This window comes from Nuphar pumila, chromosome 7 (genome assembly GCF_984573655.1).
Source record: "Nuphar pumila chromosome 7, dmNupPumi1.hap1.1, whole genome shotgun sequence".
In the NCBI taxonomy this organism is placed as follows: domain Eukaryota; kingdom Viridiplantae; phylum Streptophyta; class Magnoliopsida; order Nymphaeales; family Nymphaeaceae; genus Nuphar; species Nuphar pumila.
Window position 1 is genome coordinate 42,684,862 of NC_143255.1, and position 19,863 is coordinate 42,704,724.

Consider the following 19,863-nt stretch of genomic DNA (forward strand, 5'->3'; position numbering starts at 1 on the left):
ACTGTCTAGAGAAACTCTCAAACTCGATGTTGCCTTGCTCTACATATCACAACACAGGTTCAACACCTGAAATCTCCATTAAACGAGGTTAGAACCACTGCTGGTCTGGTAAGCAAGCATTCATCTGTACATTCAATCGATCATCAACTCATGCAAAAATCACTCAGAGTCACAATTCGCAACAACGATGCTCAAGTCTCCACGACTTAGCATATATCATGAGAGCCTCCATCGGGCTACGAGTTGAGTACTTCGCTCAAGTCTTCATGACTTAGCGTGAGCCTCTTCAGGGCTATAATTTGAATATCTTACTCAAGTCTCCACGACTTAGCATAGACCTTTTTAAGACCTCATTTGGGATGTCAAACTCAAGTCGGCGTGACTTCGTACATCCGTATCCCACGAATCCAAGCACGAGCTCCTCGAGCTTAGCTTGTCGTTCAGATACAATATGGGTCTTTGCCATATCAATCCAGTAGTATACCGATTATGATATATTTCTTAAGGTTATGCAGGACTTGGCATAACAATGTCCATTCACTTATACATTCATACATCGCTGAACTTAGAGCTAATGCATTGTTTCGATATTAGCATTTCACCCTTTGGTACACGAGAGAAGTTTTGTCCAGACATCAACGCGACATTCTGGGAGTTAATTATTGCATGTATTTTAGATACCCGAGAGGTCTGTTGACCCCATCCATGTTAGGGCGGTAGAACTTATACCGGGATAACCCTAACAGGTCGGTTCAGATGCATCCTCTACTGTAGTAGTCTGGTTCAATCCTTAGATATTTAAGAATAACCACAACCACTATACCTCTTGAGTGACGGGAGGTCCCTTGAACTCTATCAGGTTCATAATTAAATACATGTCACTCACGGTTGTACCATCATCCTCTTTCATGATTAGCAAATAGTCCTGAAGGGATCTGACGGTCTTACGATTACTTGTCAGATATTCACATGCCACTTGAGCAAACCAGTGCATCTCGCACTAAGGCCATATGTACCCGACCCCATTTAGTATTTCCCTAACACGGTCATTAACCGCAGGGTTCTGAGACCTTAAGTCTTATTTATATGCATGCTTGACTCTGCTCTCGACAACTACGACAATCACGAGCATCTCACATCTTTCGGGTCGATAATGTACTTTGACTCTTCGACCCTTACAAGTCTAATTGTATAACAGTATCTCAATGAGCATACATATGACATGATCTTAACGGATTGATTGCTTAGTGTATATCATTGTAACGAGCACCTGACCTAGTAAAGACGCAACAACTAATCTGGCTCTTCGGACATTATGAGTAAAGTGCCCTTACATGCGAATATGGGAATAAGCCATTCTGGCAGTGTTTCGACAACAGGGCATCATCGTGCCATTCAACCAGTTCAGGCAATTCTTTTGCTAATCATTTCGGTGACACTTTTCCAACTTTGACGACAGAAGTGTGATGACCCTTTCAACGTTGTATAAAGTATTTGACAGAACTTGGGTAGCACCTTCTCTGTATGACGGAGTAACATGCAACATTCTTTCTCAGCTCTGTTGAGCTTCTTCAAAAAATTTTGCAGCACTTTTTCTCTTTGGCAGAGAAAGCATGCATTTCTTTTAAGCTCGATAAGTATCTTTTTAGAATTTTGGCAGCATTTTTTCTCTTTTAATGGAGAAATCGCTACACTTAACTTGAGGATGGATGCACATCATTATGCATACTTCGCATCTATGGAGGTTCATTGGAACCTTGGACCATATCCATGCTATACGCAAGTGACTTGGGTTTTTACAAAAAAATGATTTTGCACAAAGGCGAAGGCTTTCTAATAGAAACTTCATTCGCCAAGCAGAATCTTGATCGATGAACGGTAATGGAATCGCATTGACGATTTAGAGTTTGATCTCTATTTAAATGCTCATTTATGCGCACTATATGTAATATAAGGAGAAGGCTGTGCTTTATAATGTGATAGCATAAATGAATGCATATTTATTGTTCGGTGAAGAAAACCGAACTAAATATCTTACATATATATTTGCAGAAAGTAGAAGCCTTGGCATCATTCGATGCGATGCCAATCTTAAATGCATAATTTAAATTATAGAAAGCATGAGCTTTGATATCGTTTAACGCAACGATAATCTCAAATACATATATACACAAGAAACAATATCTAACGATAGTTGCAAGGCATGCGCGTGAACACCGAAGTATCTTAGAGGGCATAAATCAAAGACTAGGGCTAGATACTATTTTTAAGGACACATATATTGTATATTCAACATATATATCTGATGATAGTCGTAAGACATGCTCATGAACACCGAGGTGTTCTAGAGGGTATAAACCAATGGCTAGGGTAAGATACTACTTCAAAACGTATACGATATATATCACAACATAAAACAAGCAAATACTTGGGAAAAATGGATTGGTGAAGCAAACTTACCCTTCGATCAGTGAAGAACGGCTCTAACTGCTTTGAACTGGATTCGAACCTCTTTTTGAAATGCTGAACTAGGTCAGATGAGGTCGACCTAGTTGAGAAAGAGGTAGAGCAGGTCAAGCTGCTAAACCCAAGGGGTTTGAACCAAACTGGGTTTAGTCAAAGTCAACTGGGTCAGGCAGGTTCAGACTTAACCCAACTAGGCTAAGTCTAGGTCAAGTGAATCAAACCTAGGTTTAGGATAAAAAAGAACTTTGACTTTGACTAAACTCAACTAGGTTCAAGTCAAGTCAAGTGAGTTTAGACCAGGTTAGGTAGGTTCAGACCAGGTCAGACAGGGTCAGACCCACTCAAGCAGGCTCAAACTCACTCATGCAGGTTAGGCTAGGTAGGGGAGGTTTAGGAGAAAGAGAGAGATGAGGAGAGAGGGGGGGTTGATTTTTATAAGAAGAGGGAGAGTGCGGAGGGTTATTTATAGCCCAAGCCCACCTCCTCTCTAGCACTTTCCAGAAAAGGCTTTTCATTTCTTGCCTTTGCCTTTTTGAAAATTCCAAGAGGTTTCTTTGTGTGGGGCCTAAATAGAATATTCTATGGGTCCCACAAGATATTTTCTAAGGAAATTTTTTGTGGGTTTTACCAACATTTATGTGGGTTCGGCAAAAATTTTGAGTTTTTGATGATTTTTTTTCTAAAATTTTTTGAGTATGTCATTCTCTTCATATTGACGCAACTAAGAAAATTGGCTCATAAAAATCTCTTGATTTTACTAAGGGATGAAGTTATGGCTCACTGACTGTTTGAGCATATATTCATGAAGATACGAATAACCAAAGTATAACTGATTCATAGAAATCGATTTGATTCGCATTTCAGGTTCAAATGTTATTTTCACTTGAAGATGCTTCATGAATTTGTTTTAGAAGTTTGCTGAAAAATTATGAATCTTACAATTTGCTATCGTAGTAGGTAAGGAGCCTCTTAGTAAAAATAACGACAATATATATATTTATACATTTGACCTCAACATGTGATCTAGATGTTTGGATTGATAGAAATCAGTGTTTGGATTGTGTTATTCCAATCCATAGTTGCATTGGTACTCATACACCCTAGCATATCGTGTCAGGCGCACCAATACCAGTGCAAAACTCATCACTAAAACCATAAACCAAAGTACCAAATGTTTTAAGAAACTCTTCTCAATTACTTCAAGAATGTGTATCATCTTACGTAGGAACACGTTTTTATTACACTATACATGATCATCAAGTCTGTTTCTATTAGCATTTTTTCATAAAAACAATAATTTCATTCTATAAAGACACTATTTTTATTAAAAATAATAAATATTATAATTTGTGAAAAGCTATTCTACTGATTGATTTGATATTATGTTTAACCATTTTAATTTATATGATTTTTTTATAAAAATATATACATTGTATCAACTTTTGAGAAACTCGTACCAGTTCTTTCAGAACCCGCGTTAATGTATATTAGAAACTCTTATAGGGATTTTTTCGGACCATTTCAATATTGTTTCAACTCTATGTATCCATACCAATACCACCTACCCATTTATGACAACTATGTTCCAACGTTTGTTGAAGATTTTTCAGGGGTTGACCTACATCTTATAAATATGGACCCAAATCAGTGTAGTAAGGATCATTGTGGTGAAAGATCGATTCAGGAACCGGTATGGTATTGTTTTTTTTTTCATATTTTTAAAAAGAGTTTTAAAAATATTTTCAATATGTTTATGTTTTTTATCAAAGTTTGAATTGACATATTCTCTAAATAGTTTTGAAAATCGATTCAAGGTTGGATACAATTCTAACAACATTGGACCAAATATTTGGATCTCTTTAGATATCATGTTGACCTCATAATGTCCATATTCAAAGCTAAACAAGTACTAGGTTGAATTCAATTTGGAACTAATAAGATCCTAAAATTTTCATAGTACCTAGTTTTAGACCCTTTAATTCAGAGAGAATGGGCGAATACATTAATTGTTGTTAACAAATATTTTTTATTTTTACTTGTTATTTAAGGTGTTACTTTTCCATTTTAAGCATCTATCACTATAGTTAGGGGTGTCAACGGGCCTGGTTTATCCAGACCCGACCTGAACCAAACCCTATAGGGTCCGAGCATGGTGATAAATAAGAAGACCTGAATAAGACCCGGGTCTGGATCAGAAGGTCCAATTAATACATGAATCTAGGTATTGTTTGTGAAATTTTACACCAAACCCGGACCTGATCAGAGTTCTGATTAAGACCCGTAATTTTCAATGTAAAAATAATAAAAAATATGGTTTTATTGGGTATGGTCCGGGTTTGGTTCATGTAGTTCTTATTGGGTCCTAGTATAGTCTTTCTTATAGTGGACTGATTAGACCCAAGTCTGAACCCGATATCATACCAAAAAATCTAGTCCAAATCTGGTTTCACCTGGGTCCAAACCAAACCCGACCTGTTGACACCCCTAACTATATTCACATGGGATCCAAACACCATCAATCTCAGTAACTACATGCTTTTTTTTTCTAGAAAGACCTACAAAAATATGCCTAACTTTTGGCTTATCTACAAACACGAGCCTAACATTTAAAATATTACAAATACACGCTTAACTTTTGAGAATTGGTTTAACTAAGTATGTATCTGTAATATCTAAAAAATGGAGCGTGTGTTTGTAAATAATCCAAAATTAATATTGTTTTGTAATGTTTTTTTTTTATTGGATACACCTTCACATAGGGGTATGGTACCATTTGAGTGGGACCCACAGCACCAAGTTGTGCCCCCCGAACCTGCCTCACTTTTAAAGGTGTCAAACGGGTTGGGTTTGACTTGGACCCGAACCATACCAAACTCTATAAGGTAAACTCTGTAATCCTTGTAAACTCTGGGTGGTTTCTCTTATGATAAGTCACCGAACCTGGTGCTGGTTTTACCTGAATCCAAACCAAACCCGACCGGTCGACAGTTATTTTTAGTGGTCTTGTCACTGCTACACCAAAGATCCAGCCAGGATCCAAATTGATACATCCTTGATTAGGTCCAACAAACTCATCACAAATTTCCATGACATTTGAAAAAATCTCAAAAAACGTGAAATTTTATTTTGAAAATTCAAATATCATAATTTTATATCAAATATTAATACGATCAAAACAATTTTAATACATTTTATACCTTTTTTCAATTGTATGTGTATTTATGCTTTACTATTTCCCATAAGTTCTAGCAAAAGCCAATCAATCAGTTTCCTTTTAATATATTTTCAGTGAAATTTGCCAAAAAGGAATTTTCCCAAGAACCAGATTTTTTGGCATGCCAATAAACCGGGAAAAGATGCGGATCCGGATCAGATATGCTTTACCCAGATCCGGTCTGCTTTTCTACCCCTATTTGAAGGGGTATTTTAGTCAAATAACCAACACTTTCCGTGGTCGTCTCCTCTACAAATGCCAGAAGACAAACGCGTCTCGTCTTCGTCTTCGTCTTCGTCTTCGCCTTCGTGAGAGGGAGAGAGAGAAGCCCCTCAGTCGTCTTCCCTCTTTCGTCTCTCTTTCTGGACGGCGGCGTCGATTCTTTCTTTTCAATTTCTAATTTCCTTCATTCCTTCCTCTCTCTGCAGCTTCTTCCTTCAGGTTTTTCGTTTCTACGTTTGGTTTTTCCTTTCCTCTTTCGCTATTCTTTCTGTTTAGTTTTTTTTCTCTTCTTTTTGGTTTTAGGGTTAGGTTTTATTTTGACTCCTGGATTGGGTGCCTGTTAGGGTGTTGTGCCGGAAAGAGAGGTGCGGAGTTCGTCCCTGAGATCTGAGGCTGCTAGGTGGCTGTGGTGGTGTAATTGCTGACGGTTTGCATAAGGTAAGAAGCCTGAGCTTGATTTATCTCAATGTGAATTTCTCGTAGATTTGGGTTTCTCGTCTCTGTTTTGTGATTTTTCATTGATGTGCATGGCTTTTTAGTCTTGTCTCATCCTGATTTATCTCCATCTAATTGCTAGATATTTGATTGTGGTGTGCTTCTATATCTCTTTTTATTTCTTTTCTTTTCTTTCTTTTCTTTTTTCTCTTTTACCCCTTTTCTGCGAGGTCTCCCATATCTGATCCAGAAATTGAATTCTACATGTTGATCTTTTGTTGGCTTATTTGCATTTCTTTGTGGTGGTTGTGTGACTTTGCGGAGACTGTTTCATGCCTGGCTATCCCTGTCAAGATTTTTACCACCACACGTTGATGTGTTGTGAAGTGGTGAACTGTAGATATGACAGGGCTTGGCGAGCTTTGAAGCTGTATGGTCCGTCAATATGGGTTGACATATTTACTTGGATCAAAGATATTCTTTTATCAGTTTTTGAGAGTTTCATTATCTTCCCCTCTTTAATGTGATGTTCCACAATCCAGTGTAAACTGTTACCTTTGGGCACATTGGCCTGCTTCTCAATTATAGTCCATCCTTCTCAATGAATTGTGAACTGCATCTTCAATCATGTAGGAAACAGTCCTGCTTTTCATCTCAAGCTAAACTTTAGTATTTTCGCAGGGGTTTTCCAAAAAGACATCCCAAAAATCAGTTACTAATTTTCTGTATGACTAAGTTCGGACTTGTTGAATGTTATGCTGATGTTCAAACGTCATTCTTATGAAAGTATCCTGATACAGCCACAAAATTTTGTGATATTTAAATTATGAATAAGAGGAACTGGAAGGTCCATTATGGTTGGATGGAGCTAAATTCTTCATTGAATGGTTGACTGGTTGCTGTTTTGATATAGTATTGCAAGAACCAAAAGCCCGATACAGTACGTTGGTTTGCACGTGAATCCTATTCAATATCTAGTTTATAGTTTTGAACTCTAGATAAGTTGTTGGTGCACAATTAAGGAAACCAGAGAGCAAAAACGACTTATCCCTTTCCAAATTCTTTTCATATGTTGGTATAGATATTGGAATATAGTCCCTATCCAAATTCTTGACATATTTTTTGTATATAACTTCTTGGAATCTTGCTTCGGTACTAGTTGATTCAATACAAATTGATTATGTGATGATGGTCCAACTGTTGCAAGTGTTTGAAGTTGAAAACCAACAAATTTCTTGAAAATGATTCAAGAAACTGTCTGAAATATACATTAGTAAATTATTTTAGTCTGCTTACGTAATAAAGGGATATACTTTTTAGAAACAAAAATAGGTATCTAATCTTATTTTGCCTTTTTAACTTATAGAAAATTTCCTAATTCACTCTAGTCGCTCATCACGACCTGCATGACATGGACCTAAGATTATCCTCTTACTGTCTTACACATTAGTCCTTGATTATGCTTCCTTGTCTTGCCTTAATCAAGCCATCCTTTTTATTCTACAAAACATTTTGATACATAAATTTCTGATATAGTTTGTTATTTCTACTATCTCCAGTCAATGATAGCATTGTATTTGACAACCAGGAGGAACTTGTGTTTTGCTTTGGAGTTAGAGTCAAAGCATTTCTAGGCACATGAGAATGAAATGGCTCATGTACCTTTATTTGACTTCTTGAAGTCTCAATCTGTCATGTGTTTTATAACTTGATCCTTTTCTGAGAGAGTGTTTTAAACCTAGGCCCTTATATGCTGCCTTGGTCTCTACTGCGTTCTGCCACCATATCATTTAGCTGGTCTCTGGTGAATGAAAGTAACTTCAAAACATGTAGTGAACGGAGTTAAGAAGATAATATTGAACCATATGCCGGGCCTCCTCTCATATCATGGAATATAGAACTGCTAAATATCCTGAGTCTCGTCTTTTAACATCCACTTGGTAGTGGATTGGCTACAGTAAATTCAATTATACAAATTCTGTATTTTAGCTGTCCACTTTGCTACCTTCAGGTATCCAGGTATTAATGGCTTTGCTAGCATTGTCAAAGCTTCACATTTCCTGTGTTCAGCAACAACTTACTTTGACTCCTATATCTTGATATGTTCAATCTTCTTTGTTTTAGTTGGTTTAAGTTTGGGATTTTTTTTTCTGAGTACACAACCAATGAATGCATGGGAGCTGAAGAGTTTGTCGTTTCCATTGTTGAAGGCTGTTGCGCTCAGTCCCTATAAGAAAGGGATGTTTTGAGAATTTTTAGTATGCATATATGCTTTTAGCCTGCATTATCATGTCCTCTAAATTTGTTTCCATGACTATCTTGAAATAAGTTGTTATGCTTCTGTATAAAATGATGGAAGAGCTAACAATTTTCTTTTCTCTTTGTGAGATGCACTTCCTGGTATCATCTTACAAAAATGCAGGTATTGAGCTGGTTTTTATCTTTAAATGGACAGCAAGAAGTTCTTGCAACTGGTTGAAGAGAAGAAGAAGAAAGCCCTGGAGAAGCAGGAAGCCCCCTTGAAATGGGAACAGAAACTGGAAGCTGCTGCCAAGGCAAAAGCTGCTGCTGAGGCCAAGGCGAGGGAAGACAGGAAGTTGAAAGCTGCTAGGCGTAAGAGGAAGGCCTCATTGTCGGAATCCAATGATGACAGTGATGGTGAGAGTGGTGGGAGAAAGCTCACAAAGAAATCTCACAAGAAACAGAAAAAGCGTGACCATAGCTTATCTTCATCAGAATCTGATGATGACGGTGATAGCAGCAGTGCTGGAAGAAAGTCGACAAAAAGGTTACACAGGAGGCACAAAAGACACAGTCATTCTGATTCATCTGGTGACAGTACCAGTAAATCTAGACGCAGGTCAAGAAAAAAGGGAAGCTTGGAATCTGATGATGACAGCAGCGATGATGAACACAAGAGATACAAGAAGCATGGCCATTCTGATTCCTCCGGTGACTGTGACAAGAAATCTCGACAGAGGCCCAGAAAAAGCGCCCCAGCGTCAAGCCATGAGAGCAGTAGTGATGGATCAGGAAGCGAGTCGGAGAAGGGGCAGAGGAAGTTGCATTCGCGGAAGCATGTTAAGCCTTTGAGGCGCCGAGGCTCCAGATCTGATTCAGATTCATCTGATTCAAGTTCTGAGGGTCACAATGCTGCCCAGGCTCGGAAACTCCACAAGCAGCACCATCATGGTCATAACAGTGACAGTGATGTAGATTCTTATGATGATAAACAAGAATGCAGAAGTCACTCAATTGGGAAGTCATCTGATGACAACATTAATGGACCAAAAGGGCATAGGAGGCATCACAGCCATGGTCATCGCAACCACCACCATCACCGCCACAATCACCTGCATGAAGATCGAGAGGATCGGCATGGACAGTCTGTGGAGGCAAATGGGAAGCATGTCCATCGACAGTCTGCTGAGCCAAATGGGAAGCCTGTCCATCGACAGTCTGTGGAGCCAAGTGGGAAGCCTGTCCATCGACAGTCCATGGCCATGGGGTGAGAAGCTGAAGAAGGGGATGTGAAACTGCATTCTTTTAGAGTTTGCGAACTTGTAGACTTTCTTTGTTTCCATAACTCTTCAATTTCTTCTACCGTTACTTGCAAAACGATAGCGAGTTTAAAGGGTCTTCGGTCATTGAATTCAAGGAAAGTTAACAATTGCCAATTTGAACTCAAGGAATCATTACTAGTTTCATGCTAGTTCTTTAGCCTCATTTTCTGACTTTTGATAACGATTTAATTTCATCGTCACGTTAGTATTAGTACTTGCAATGTCGGTGGTCTCTTCTAAAGTCCAAGGAGGTTTTTGGCTTCATAGCTTATACATGTTTACAGGCTCCAAAAACTGTATGCAGCATGTTTGCAGGCTTCAAAAATCTGAGATGTGATGTGATTTTATTGTATTGCATCTTCATTTAGTATTCATAACTTGCTACTTTAGTAGTCTCTTATGAAAGGAAAGCAGGTTTTGGATTTCATTTGCTTGTACAACATGATTACAGGCTTCAAAAAACTAGGAAATGCCACATTTGAGGGTCAACCTCTGAGCAAATTCATGTTTGATCTAGCTGATAAGCCTAACTTGAGAAGAAAGAGCGACGATGCTTTCGCTGCGGGCCTTAGAGATGAGAGATTTGCTGTCTGGTGGCTGCTGCTTCGCATTAGTCTGCTCTCCGTGGTGCTCTGCAAGGTAGCGTTCACGGCGCTCTTTCTGCTCTTAGCAACACAAACATGGAATTGGGTGTTAGTTGCCAACAAACATCATTTCTATGCTGATCCAGCCCAGGTTGATTCAGTTCTCTGGTCCCACTGCTGATCGACAGGGGGACCGATCTCTTAGAAAATGAATTTACAGGGAGAATCTGAATATCAGAAATTTTACCCATTGATCAATGGCGAGGCCTTCATTGTTGGTCTTCTGTGGATTGCTATCTTTTCCTGTGGGAGTTGGTTTCTTTGGTGCTTCTGCCTCTGCCTCTATGAGCCGCTTATTAAGTTTTTCCAGTGCCTGCTTTCACTCTGATGCATGAGAGAGAGAGAGAGAGAGAGAGAGAGAGAGAGAGAGAGAGAGAGAGAGAGAGAGAGAGAGAGAGAGAGAGAGAGGCTTATGTGTTCTACGATTGTTATTACCGAAGAGGGTGTATTTGGATCTAAGAAGATCACTCTCAAGATCTGCTCCACCGCAACCACATTCCTTTGCTCTTCAAACTGCAATGTTCCAGTGTAAACAATGAACATGTAAAGGAACATGAATTTGGAAAATATTAGTTGGTGCATGCAATACTGAAAAAGCAGGCAGAATGATTACCATCTCCTTACAAAATTGGCTTCCTTTTTCAACCTTGATGCTGACAATTTTGAACTTATCCTTGGTCTTACTGCCATCATATCCCTCCGCAGTCTCTCCTGGAGGCTCCACAAACTTGAATACTGAATGTGGTGAAGAGCAACAAACAAACAATGTTTTAGTTCCCTTTTTCTTCTTTTTCTTATGAGGCGTACTGCGCTTGTTGGCCCCTTCTTAATCTCATTCATTAATACGGTTGTAAAGCCCTAGATTGTGCGCTTAGATGCAGATCGAAAGTAAATTATGCAGCTTGCGACTGATCATAACAAATAGTGCATAGGGGTCGGTGAGATGGTTGGACAGTTAGGTTTCTTTGAGTTGAATCTCAGGGGGAGGCTATCCACCAGTTTGACAATTAAAAGAAGGAAAATAAAATTTAGGAATTTTGATCTGGCCCACATGTAATTGCGCAAGATTAGCATGGTCAAATCGAGGCCAATTGCAATTTAATATTGCCTTGACAGGAGAACATGGGAGGTTAAGTTGGAGTATTCCTGCGGCATTGGTACAAGGTCTAGCGTAATTATGTACATACTGAAGAAAGAATAGAGGAAAGCTCACGGATTAAAGAGATTCATTCAGATCTCTTGGATAATTATATGAGATAACAGTGATAATGGAGCAATGAAGGTGTTCTGGTTAGTCTTACAATTAGCTTCTTGTTGGTCTTAGAAAGGCTGAAGCTAAAGGAAAAAGCTTCAAGAAAGCACCAACAGATATAAGAATGGACAATCCAATGCGTACCTGTAGCAATGATGGATTCTCCAGGAGCAAGCATGCCACTGGGAGGTCTCATAAAGCAGCTCTTGGGTGCCGTTGTTTGGAACTGTCATGATTTTGTTTCTTTGTGAGCAAAAGACTGGTTTTATAGACAGATTCAAAGAAGTGCAGAACAAATTGGACCAAACCACCACATCCAATACAGTCTGGTCAGGCACACGCTGGGTGCGCACGCATGCACAGACACAGACACACATACAAAAAACAGGGTCAAAGGTTAAATTGCTGCTAAAACTAAACAGACTTTGAAGTGAGCTGCATTGGATGTCAGATCGCTATATAGGATTTGTATTTTATTTGACTGATTCCCAGAAAAATGGAGTTTTCAGTGGATGTAGAATCTGTCTAGATCAAGTTCAAGGCTTCTAGCCCGATCTTTCTTTGGGAAAATTTAGTCTACTTAGTGTGGAATCTGGATCCTTATGCTATTGCTGAGTACAAGCATCCCATTGCAGATGATCCTTATACATCATCTGTCATGTTTGCTCAAGATAAGATTGGTTCTCTGCGAAATACAGGCACATCAACTAAACCCATTTATATGCCCTTTTCTGTGCATCAATAATGCACATTTCGATGGGTGATTTAAGCATGGGGGTATGTATGAAGTATACCCTAATTAGCAGTCTCAGCACCCATAAGGGTAGGTGTGTGCATTTGCCCGGCATCAACGGTTTTAGTTTTGAATGCTTAATTGAATGTTTTGCAATTCAGACCTTACAAACGTGATCTCTATAGTTTATTTAGTGAAAACCATGTAAAAAATCCAGGTTTATCATTCAAATAATTCGAACTAAAATATGCTTTCTAATGAATAAGCAATGATAAATGCACCTGCAGGTTCCATGTTTCCTAATAAATTAGCAATTATAAACACATCTACAGTTTCAAATTAAATAGACGCTACCTGTAACGTTGAAAACTAAAACCGTCCACACTATGCAGATGTGCACACTTACCCTCGCCAATTATCATAACTAAACTTTCCCTGCAACTTGCTAGCAGCCACTGTCCAGTACCCTATGTCACAAGGACACGAATGCCAACTGGGATTTGTATGAGACACCAATTCACAATTTTTTGAAACATAGGATACGAAGACATGGATTTTTTAATTATTTCATTGATACATTTTAAATATTTTTGTATATAAAAGTCTTTTTTTTTAAGGAAATTTAATTTAAAGTTTTTCAAAATCATAAAATATTGTTCATATGCCAACATGTCATATAACACGTTTTCACGTTTTGTGTCGTGTCCCGTAGACATGGACCATAAATGGCATCTCCGTGACGCAGAAGCTCTGGTCGTTTTATGAAATTCAGGGAGAAGGCTAGAACTCTCAAGCCACACCATGGCAAAAAGTTTAGAACATTGTCATAAAGAAATGTGATGTCAACAGAAACAAAAAATAAGAACACCAACAACACCAATTGTAACAATATTAATAGTTGCACATTTATTACTATTATTATTATAACTGTTGCTGCAAAAGAGTGAAGAAAAGAACAGGACCTTGAATGCTACATTTGAACGGCTGATATTGACGATCTTCACTGCACTTCTTACCTGTTTTCCTGTTTCATCTTCAACAACACAGCAACATTTTTTCAAATCAATTGAAAAAACATGAAATTTGAAAAAGAAAATTGTTGGGGAATGTAGATCCATGATGAATAGTTAGTAAATAGTAACATTTCAACTAAATAAACCAATCACATCTTTTCAGTTGCTTCTGAACCCATTTCTAGATTGAAAGAAATCTGTAGTTGGTTGTGGCTGTTGTCAGTGATGGTGATGATGAATATACATACATGGAAAGTACAGTTTGGATCTGGGATCCAGACGGAGCCTTCTTCTAGTGGGAAGAAACGATCTCAATAAGGCCATAAGAGCACTTCTTCCATAGAAGCTACTCTTCTCCACATCATTCTCAACCTCTTCTGCACTTGCCATTGCTCTCTCTCTCTCTCTCTCTCTCTCTCTCTCTCTCTCTCTGTGTGTGTGTGTGTGTGTGTGTGTGTGTGCCTGCGTGTCAGCTTTTAGTTTCAGGGAAGTATTCATGCTTTGAACTAATAAGGATTTCACTTCTCGTGACAGGCTTGGTTAATTTGTTTCGTTTTCTTATGGCGTCATTAGACTGGCCCACTTTTGAGGATCTAATGACTCCCACAATGACTGAGTTGGCCACACTTATAAAAGTCTCACTGATCTCTGCTTTGGTTTTTATAAGAGGTTTTGTAAAGAGGGTGGTCGTGCTAAGTATGATGGACGGTTGATATCATTCCTAGAGCTGTCTAAGTTGATGCAACTCGTCCAACTTTTACCTTAATAAAGTTTGGATCATCAAACTTATGTGCCACCAAGCAATAGAATCTTAGATCTTGAATTGGTCAGTAGTAACTTATGGCAGTAACAGAACTCTCCAAAATGTTATCCCACAGGTTATCTCTATCTTTTGCCAAATGAATTCCTTTCTCACCTTGTGGATGCTTGCAGCTATACTATTTTTTTTTTTTTTAAAGTCAGCTATACTATTTCTTCAGTCCTTTCTCTTTCCCTTCCTTTCCTTTCTAAATGGTAATTTAACCATAGCACATGATAGGCTCCCAAGTTCATATGTTCGGGCAGACAAAAGGGGAATAGATCCAATTCCAAGGTATTGTATGTGCATGTGCTAGGTCTAGGTCAATGAAGATCAATGTCTAGACCTTCTGTTGCCATGCATGGCCCAAGTCTGACGTTCATATGGTCCTTTTTCTGATAGGCAAGCTGGGGTAGCCAGTGAGGTTTGAATCAAGACCCCTCGGTTAATATTATGGTGACCTACCAACCCAGCTATTGGCTCCTATCTCCTGTGCTATTTCTATTGTCTTAAACTTTGGCCGTTTGGTGAGTTAACCAGGGTCTTCTGACATCTAAAATGCCCATTATTTTCCCTGGTGGCTTTCTAGGAGAGAGAGAGAGAGAGTATTAAAGTTAACCATAGAGATCTATTTGGTAAGTTTATATCACCGTCAAATGTATCATGAGATTCATTTCTGAAAGTGGTAAAAAGTCAACACCTCACCTCCGATTGGAATTTCCACAACAACCACCCATGCGACATAGCCGACAACCTCCACTTGAAAAGAAGCATAGTTCAAAAATAGCCGAAAACACTAATATTGAATTCAAGTTTAACATATGAAAATAAATAGAACATTGTAAACATGACCAAAGGTTAGTTTTCCTTTAGGGTGTTAGTGTCACGGGCCTGTTTCCTTCAATGGGCTAGCGCGGCGCGACGGTCCCTCCTCACTGCCGTAAGCCTACTTATCAGCTCGCTTGCCGATCGCGAAAGCTTGTAATCAGAGTGCAAAAGAGCAAGAGAGAATATAGGGAGAGAAATTGTAATCACAACGAGGGTGAACAAAAGAAAGCTCAACGCATTTACTTCATTCACAATTTTGCACGCAGGCTAATACAGTTCAAATATACGGGTTGCCCCTTTAGGGTATTGATTCACCTGAACTGGACAGCTTACATCAGACTCAACAAAAGCAAAACAGACTCTAAGCGCAACTGTACAATGTAAGTCGCAAGGGAACATGCTCCCTCTTTCAAATCATGCGTCATCTGTTTCGTGGTAAGTTCTGACTTTAGTCGGGTAGCGGCTATTCATTCGGAATGCAGGGTCCCACGTCGGTTTCGCTGTTTTCTCCCACTGTACCAAGTATTTCTTCGTCTCCCCCAAAGTAGTTGACCTTGTGGCGAAGGATCTGACTGCGGTGTTTTTCGGCTTGTGCTGTCAGGGCCCTCTGCATGATGGGAGCGCGCTGTGGCACACTGTGTTCTGGGTCTTTATCATCCGGATGAAACTGCTTGAGGTTGCACACGTGAAACACCAGATGCACCTTGAAGTCTGAGGGCAACTCCAGCTTGTATGTCAGTTTTCCCACCTTCTTTGTGATGGTGAAGGGTCCTTCATACTTTCTGAGCAGTCCGTGGTGCCGCCGCGGAAGATGCCTATATGACCAGGATATAGCTTCACCAACACTTGGTCCCCAACTTGGAACCCCGTAGGTCGACGATGCTTGCCCGCCCACTTCTTCAATCTCTTTGCCGCCTTGTGTAAGAATGTCTTCGCCAACTCATTCTGCTTGTGCCAATCGTGGATAAACTGATAGACGAAGGATGACCTTCTCTTTTCTTGTGCGGCAAGAGTGTGCGGGGTCAGTGGCTGCTGCCCTGTAGCTATCTCAAATGGGTTGTGGCCTGAAGACTCGCTCTTTTGCAGATTGTAACAAAACTGTACCATATCAAGGAGCTTCACCCAATTTTTTTGATTGGCACTAATAAAGTGTCTTAGGTACTGCTCAAGTATCCCGTTGATGCGCTCTGTTTGCCCATCTATCTATGGATGGAAGCTTGTTAAAAACAACAAATCAGAGCCAAGTAGCCAAAATACTTCACGCCAGAACTTGTCTGTGAAGCGAGCATTGCGATCACTCACAATGCTCTTTGGTATGCATCAGTGCTTCACCACATGCTTTGCAAACAACTCTGCAGGGCACTCCTTGGAAGCTGGGATGAAGGTACTTTGAGAAACGATCCACCACAACCAAAATAGAACTGAGGCCCTCTACCTTTGGCAGATTAACAATAAAGTCCATGGAGATGCTATCCCAAGGACGTTCTGAAATTGGTACATGCTCAAGGAGACTAGCAACCTTCTGGTTTGTCCCCTTATCTTGCTGACAGATGAGGCATGTCCGCACATACCCCTCAACGTCGTCTCTCATCTGCGGCCAATAGTAGCCACGCTCAAGGAGTGCTAAGGTCCGCTCCTGACCAGGATGGTCGGCCCATAATGTATCATGACACTCCTTAAGTAGTTCTCGACGGAGGCTTCCCTACCGCGGCACGAAGATGCATCCCCCTTTTTCACAAGGAGGCCATCCTATAGCCAAAATCGTCGAATCTTCCCTGCCCGCGCTAGAGAAACAAGGTGTTGTGCAGTCGGATCCTGCTGCGTACCTTCGCAGATGCGGCTCAGCAATGCGCTCTTCAAATGCACTTCAGAAGGTTCCGCGTGCGCAACCGCCAGTTCAGCCCTACGGCTCAGGGCATCCGCCACAACATTGGTCTTTCCAACCTTGTACTCCAAGGCAAAGTCAAACTCAGCCAAAAATATATGCCATCGAGCTTGTTTAGGCGTCAACTTCTTTTGTGTCTGAAAATAGCTCATGGTCATATTGTCCGTCTTGACGATAAACTCAGCACCCAAGAGGTAGTGCCACCAGATGCTGAGGCAGTACACAATGACAATCATCTCATGTTCATGTATTGTGTAACGCCTCTCTGTATCTTTCATCTTGCGACTCTCATATGCGATCGGATGACCATCTTGTATAATAACTCTGCCAATGGCAAAGTCTGAGGCATCCGTGTGGACTTCAAAGGGTCTCGGATGATCATGCAGTCGCAACACTGGCTCCCTCACTAAGGCTTTCTTCAAAACATCAAAGACATCTTGGGTCTCAAAATTCCTTTAATAGTGGGGCTAGGGTCGGCGACACTGCTGCTTCTACCTTCCCTTCTTCTGCGCGCATTGCAACTAAAAATGTCTTCTCCCCATGCTTGACACCCTTCTTCGATTGCATTGTTGATAGCACTGAAGACTTGCCTTTGTACGCAAGGCACTGCACTGTGTAGGACAGGTCTGACCCCATGATCGTTAATGTGTTAAACTTTGGCAGCATCATAACATTCTGGCTTTGCAAAAACTCCATACCAAAAATCACATTGAAATCGTTTAGGGACACCACAGAGAAGTTGGCTTTGCCGACCTAACTCCCCACTTGAATAACCACGTCTTTTGCTTCACCAAGGATGGGCTTGGCCATAGAGTTTACCATTTTGATGGTCCTCTGCTTTGACCCAGGCTTCAAGCCCAACCGCTCTGCCTCTTTCCGCGAGACAAAGTTGTGTGTGGTCCCTGAGTCTATCATTGATGAACTAGACTTTTCATTCATAATAACTTCCAAGTATATAAGTTCATTACTGACCTGCATGTTCTTAGCCGCACAACTTCTAGCTGCGTTAATCGATCACATGACCCCCATCCTTGGTTGCATCGTCTTAGTGTCACTATATTCAGTATCGCTGCATTTTTTCTGTACAGCATTGACTTGCTCATTGTCCTTCATGAAGCGCTTTGGGCACTGCCTGGCGATGTGTCTATCGCCACAGAACCAGCATGTCACAACCACACCCTTGTTGCTATTGTTATGCTTTGTGTAGTTCTGTTTCTTTTCGGATTGATGGCATGTCGATGCCTCACCTTTATCATCGCGTCGCTCATCCTTCTTGCCTCCGTGGTCAGGCTTCTTCTCGACTTTGGTGGATGGAGTGAAAGGCTTGCGTTGAGTGTCAACTAAGCGCTCGACCGCCACATATGCATCTTTCAAAATACGAGGGTTGCGCCTTTTCACTTCAAATTGTGCCAATGGCTGAAGTCCCACAATGAACCAATTGAGCCTGTCATTTTCTGGCATGTTAGGTATCTCCAATATAAGCTTCTGGAACGTTTTGACATAGTCTTGCAACGAACCAGAGTGTTTGAGCTCACGAACCATCCGATACGCCTACCTCTGCGCGTTTCTTGGCATGAAATAGTTGCACAACTCCATTTTGAAGTCGTCAAATGTGTCTATCATGCATTGACCCCTCTCCATGTCGCTGCGCTTCTACCTCCACTAAGCGATGATATCTCTATCAAGTAAGGTTGTTGCGGCCTTAATCCTCAGATCCTTAATGATCACATTCTGGATATCCAAGTAGTCTTTTACTTGGAACAAAAAGTTCTCAATGGCCTTGCTATCACGAGAACCATTGAATTTTGTTGATCTTGGCACATCAATCATTGATGGCCTCTCACCATTTTCTCCATTTATGGTCACTGTCCGCTGCAACGTACGGTTCTTCAACTGAAGCTCCCCTACTTCAGTCTACAAGTCGGCCACTATAGTCGTCAACGAAGTGACCTGCCTCATTAGTAAGTTTACATGTTCTTGCAGGCTCGCCACTGCATCATTCAGTCCACTGAATGATTCACATGCGCGTGAAATCGCTTCCTCGTGCGAAGTCACATCTTCCATCAGCTTGTTAACAGTTGCAACCAACTCTTCGTGGCCCCGAGGTGAACACATCTCCTCAGCTTCGACAACTGCCTTGCCTTTGTTGTTGCGCAAGTTTTGATAAGGTGCCACGATGTCTTGCTCATAAATCACAGTCTGTCGGCGTGTCTGTCGACACCGACTCCGGAGTCTCTTCCCCAGCACGAGAACGGGTTCTGGTACCACTTATCACGGGCCTATTTCCTTTAATGGGTTAACGCGGCACGACGGTCTCTCCTCACCGTCGCAAGCCTACTTGTCAGCTCGTTTGCCGATCGCGAAAGCTCGTAATCAGAGTGCAAGAGAGCAAGAGAGAATAGAATAAGAGAAATTGCAATCACAAAAACAATCACAACGAGGGTGAACAAAAGAAAGTTCAATGCATTTACTTCATTCACAATTTTGCCCGCAGGTTATTACAGTTCAAGTATACGGGCTGCCTCTTCGGGGTATTGATTCACTTGAACTAGGCAGCTTACATCAGACTCAACAAAAGCAAAACAGACTCTAAGCGCAATTGTGCAAAACAGACTTTAAGCGCAATTGTACAATGTAAGTCGCAAGGGAACAGTTAGATCTATGTGAATAAAGTATACCACAATAAAAGTAACATTGTTGACTATCACAAATAGGGGTGTGTGCGTGTTCGAAACCAATGAGCTTAACATTAAGAGGGATAAAAGTAATATCAAATTAACCATTTTCAGCTTATCGTTCAAGAGGCTTG

At 40.5% G+C, this 19,863-nt stretch overlaps 2 protein-coding genes across 3 annotated transcripts; one reads left to right on the top strand and one right to left on the bottom strand.

The window, feature by feature from the left end:
* Nucleotides 1-6,084: 6,084 nt before the first annotated feature.
* LOC149832076 (uncharacterized) lies at nt 6,085-10,044 on the top strand. 2 transcript variants are annotated; one of them, XM_090014313.1, is made up of 2 exons: nt 6,085-6,340; nt 8,726-10,044. In XM_090014313.1, the coding sequence occupies exon 2, from the start codon at nt 8,785-8,787 to the stop codon at nt 9,847-9,849; it is 1,065 nt and encodes a 354-aa protein (XP_089870439.1). In that variant the 5' UTR covers nt 6,085-6,340; nt 8,726-8,784; the 3' UTR covers nt 9,850-10,044. The 2 variants fall into 2 exon arrangements, with proteins under 2 accessions (XP_089870439.1, XP_089870440.1); XM_090014314.1 differs by having other exon boundaries at nt 8,760-10,044.
* A 314-nt stretch (nt 10,045-10,358) lies between these two features.
* LOC149832077 (vesicle-associated protein 4-1-like) lies at nt 10,359-13,932 on the bottom strand. Its single transcript, XM_090013150.1, has 7 exons — nt 13,791-13,932; nt 13,492-13,562; nt 11,941-12,022; nt 11,158-11,279; nt 10,980-11,057; nt 10,732-10,857; nt 10,359-10,560 (listed from the first exon to the last, which is right to left on the bottom strand). Exons 1-7 carry the CDS (start codon nt 13,930-13,932, stop codon nt 10,414-10,416), a joined length of 768 nt encoding a protein of 255 aa, XP_089869276.1. The 3' UTR covers nt 10,359-10,413.
* Between the last annotated feature and the right edge of the window lie 5,931 nt (nt 13,933-19,863).

Coding starts and splice junctions, on each gene's coding strand:
- LOC149832076 (XM_090014313.1), top strand. CDS start 8,785: ATGGACAGCAAGAAGTTCTTGCAACTGGTTGAAGAGAAGAAGAAGAAA.
- LOC149832077 (XM_090013150.1), bottom strand. CDS start 13,932: ATGGCAAGTGCAGAAGAGGTTGAGAATGATGTGGAGAAGAGTAGCTTC. Junction 13,563..13,790: donor ATCCAAACTGTACTTTCCAT/GTATGTATATTC, acceptor GTGTTGTTGAAG/ATGAAACAGGAAAACAGGTA. Junction 10,858..10,979: donor ATCCAAATACACCCTCTTCG/GTAATAACAATC, acceptor GAGTGAAAGCAG/GCACTGGAAAAACTTAATAA.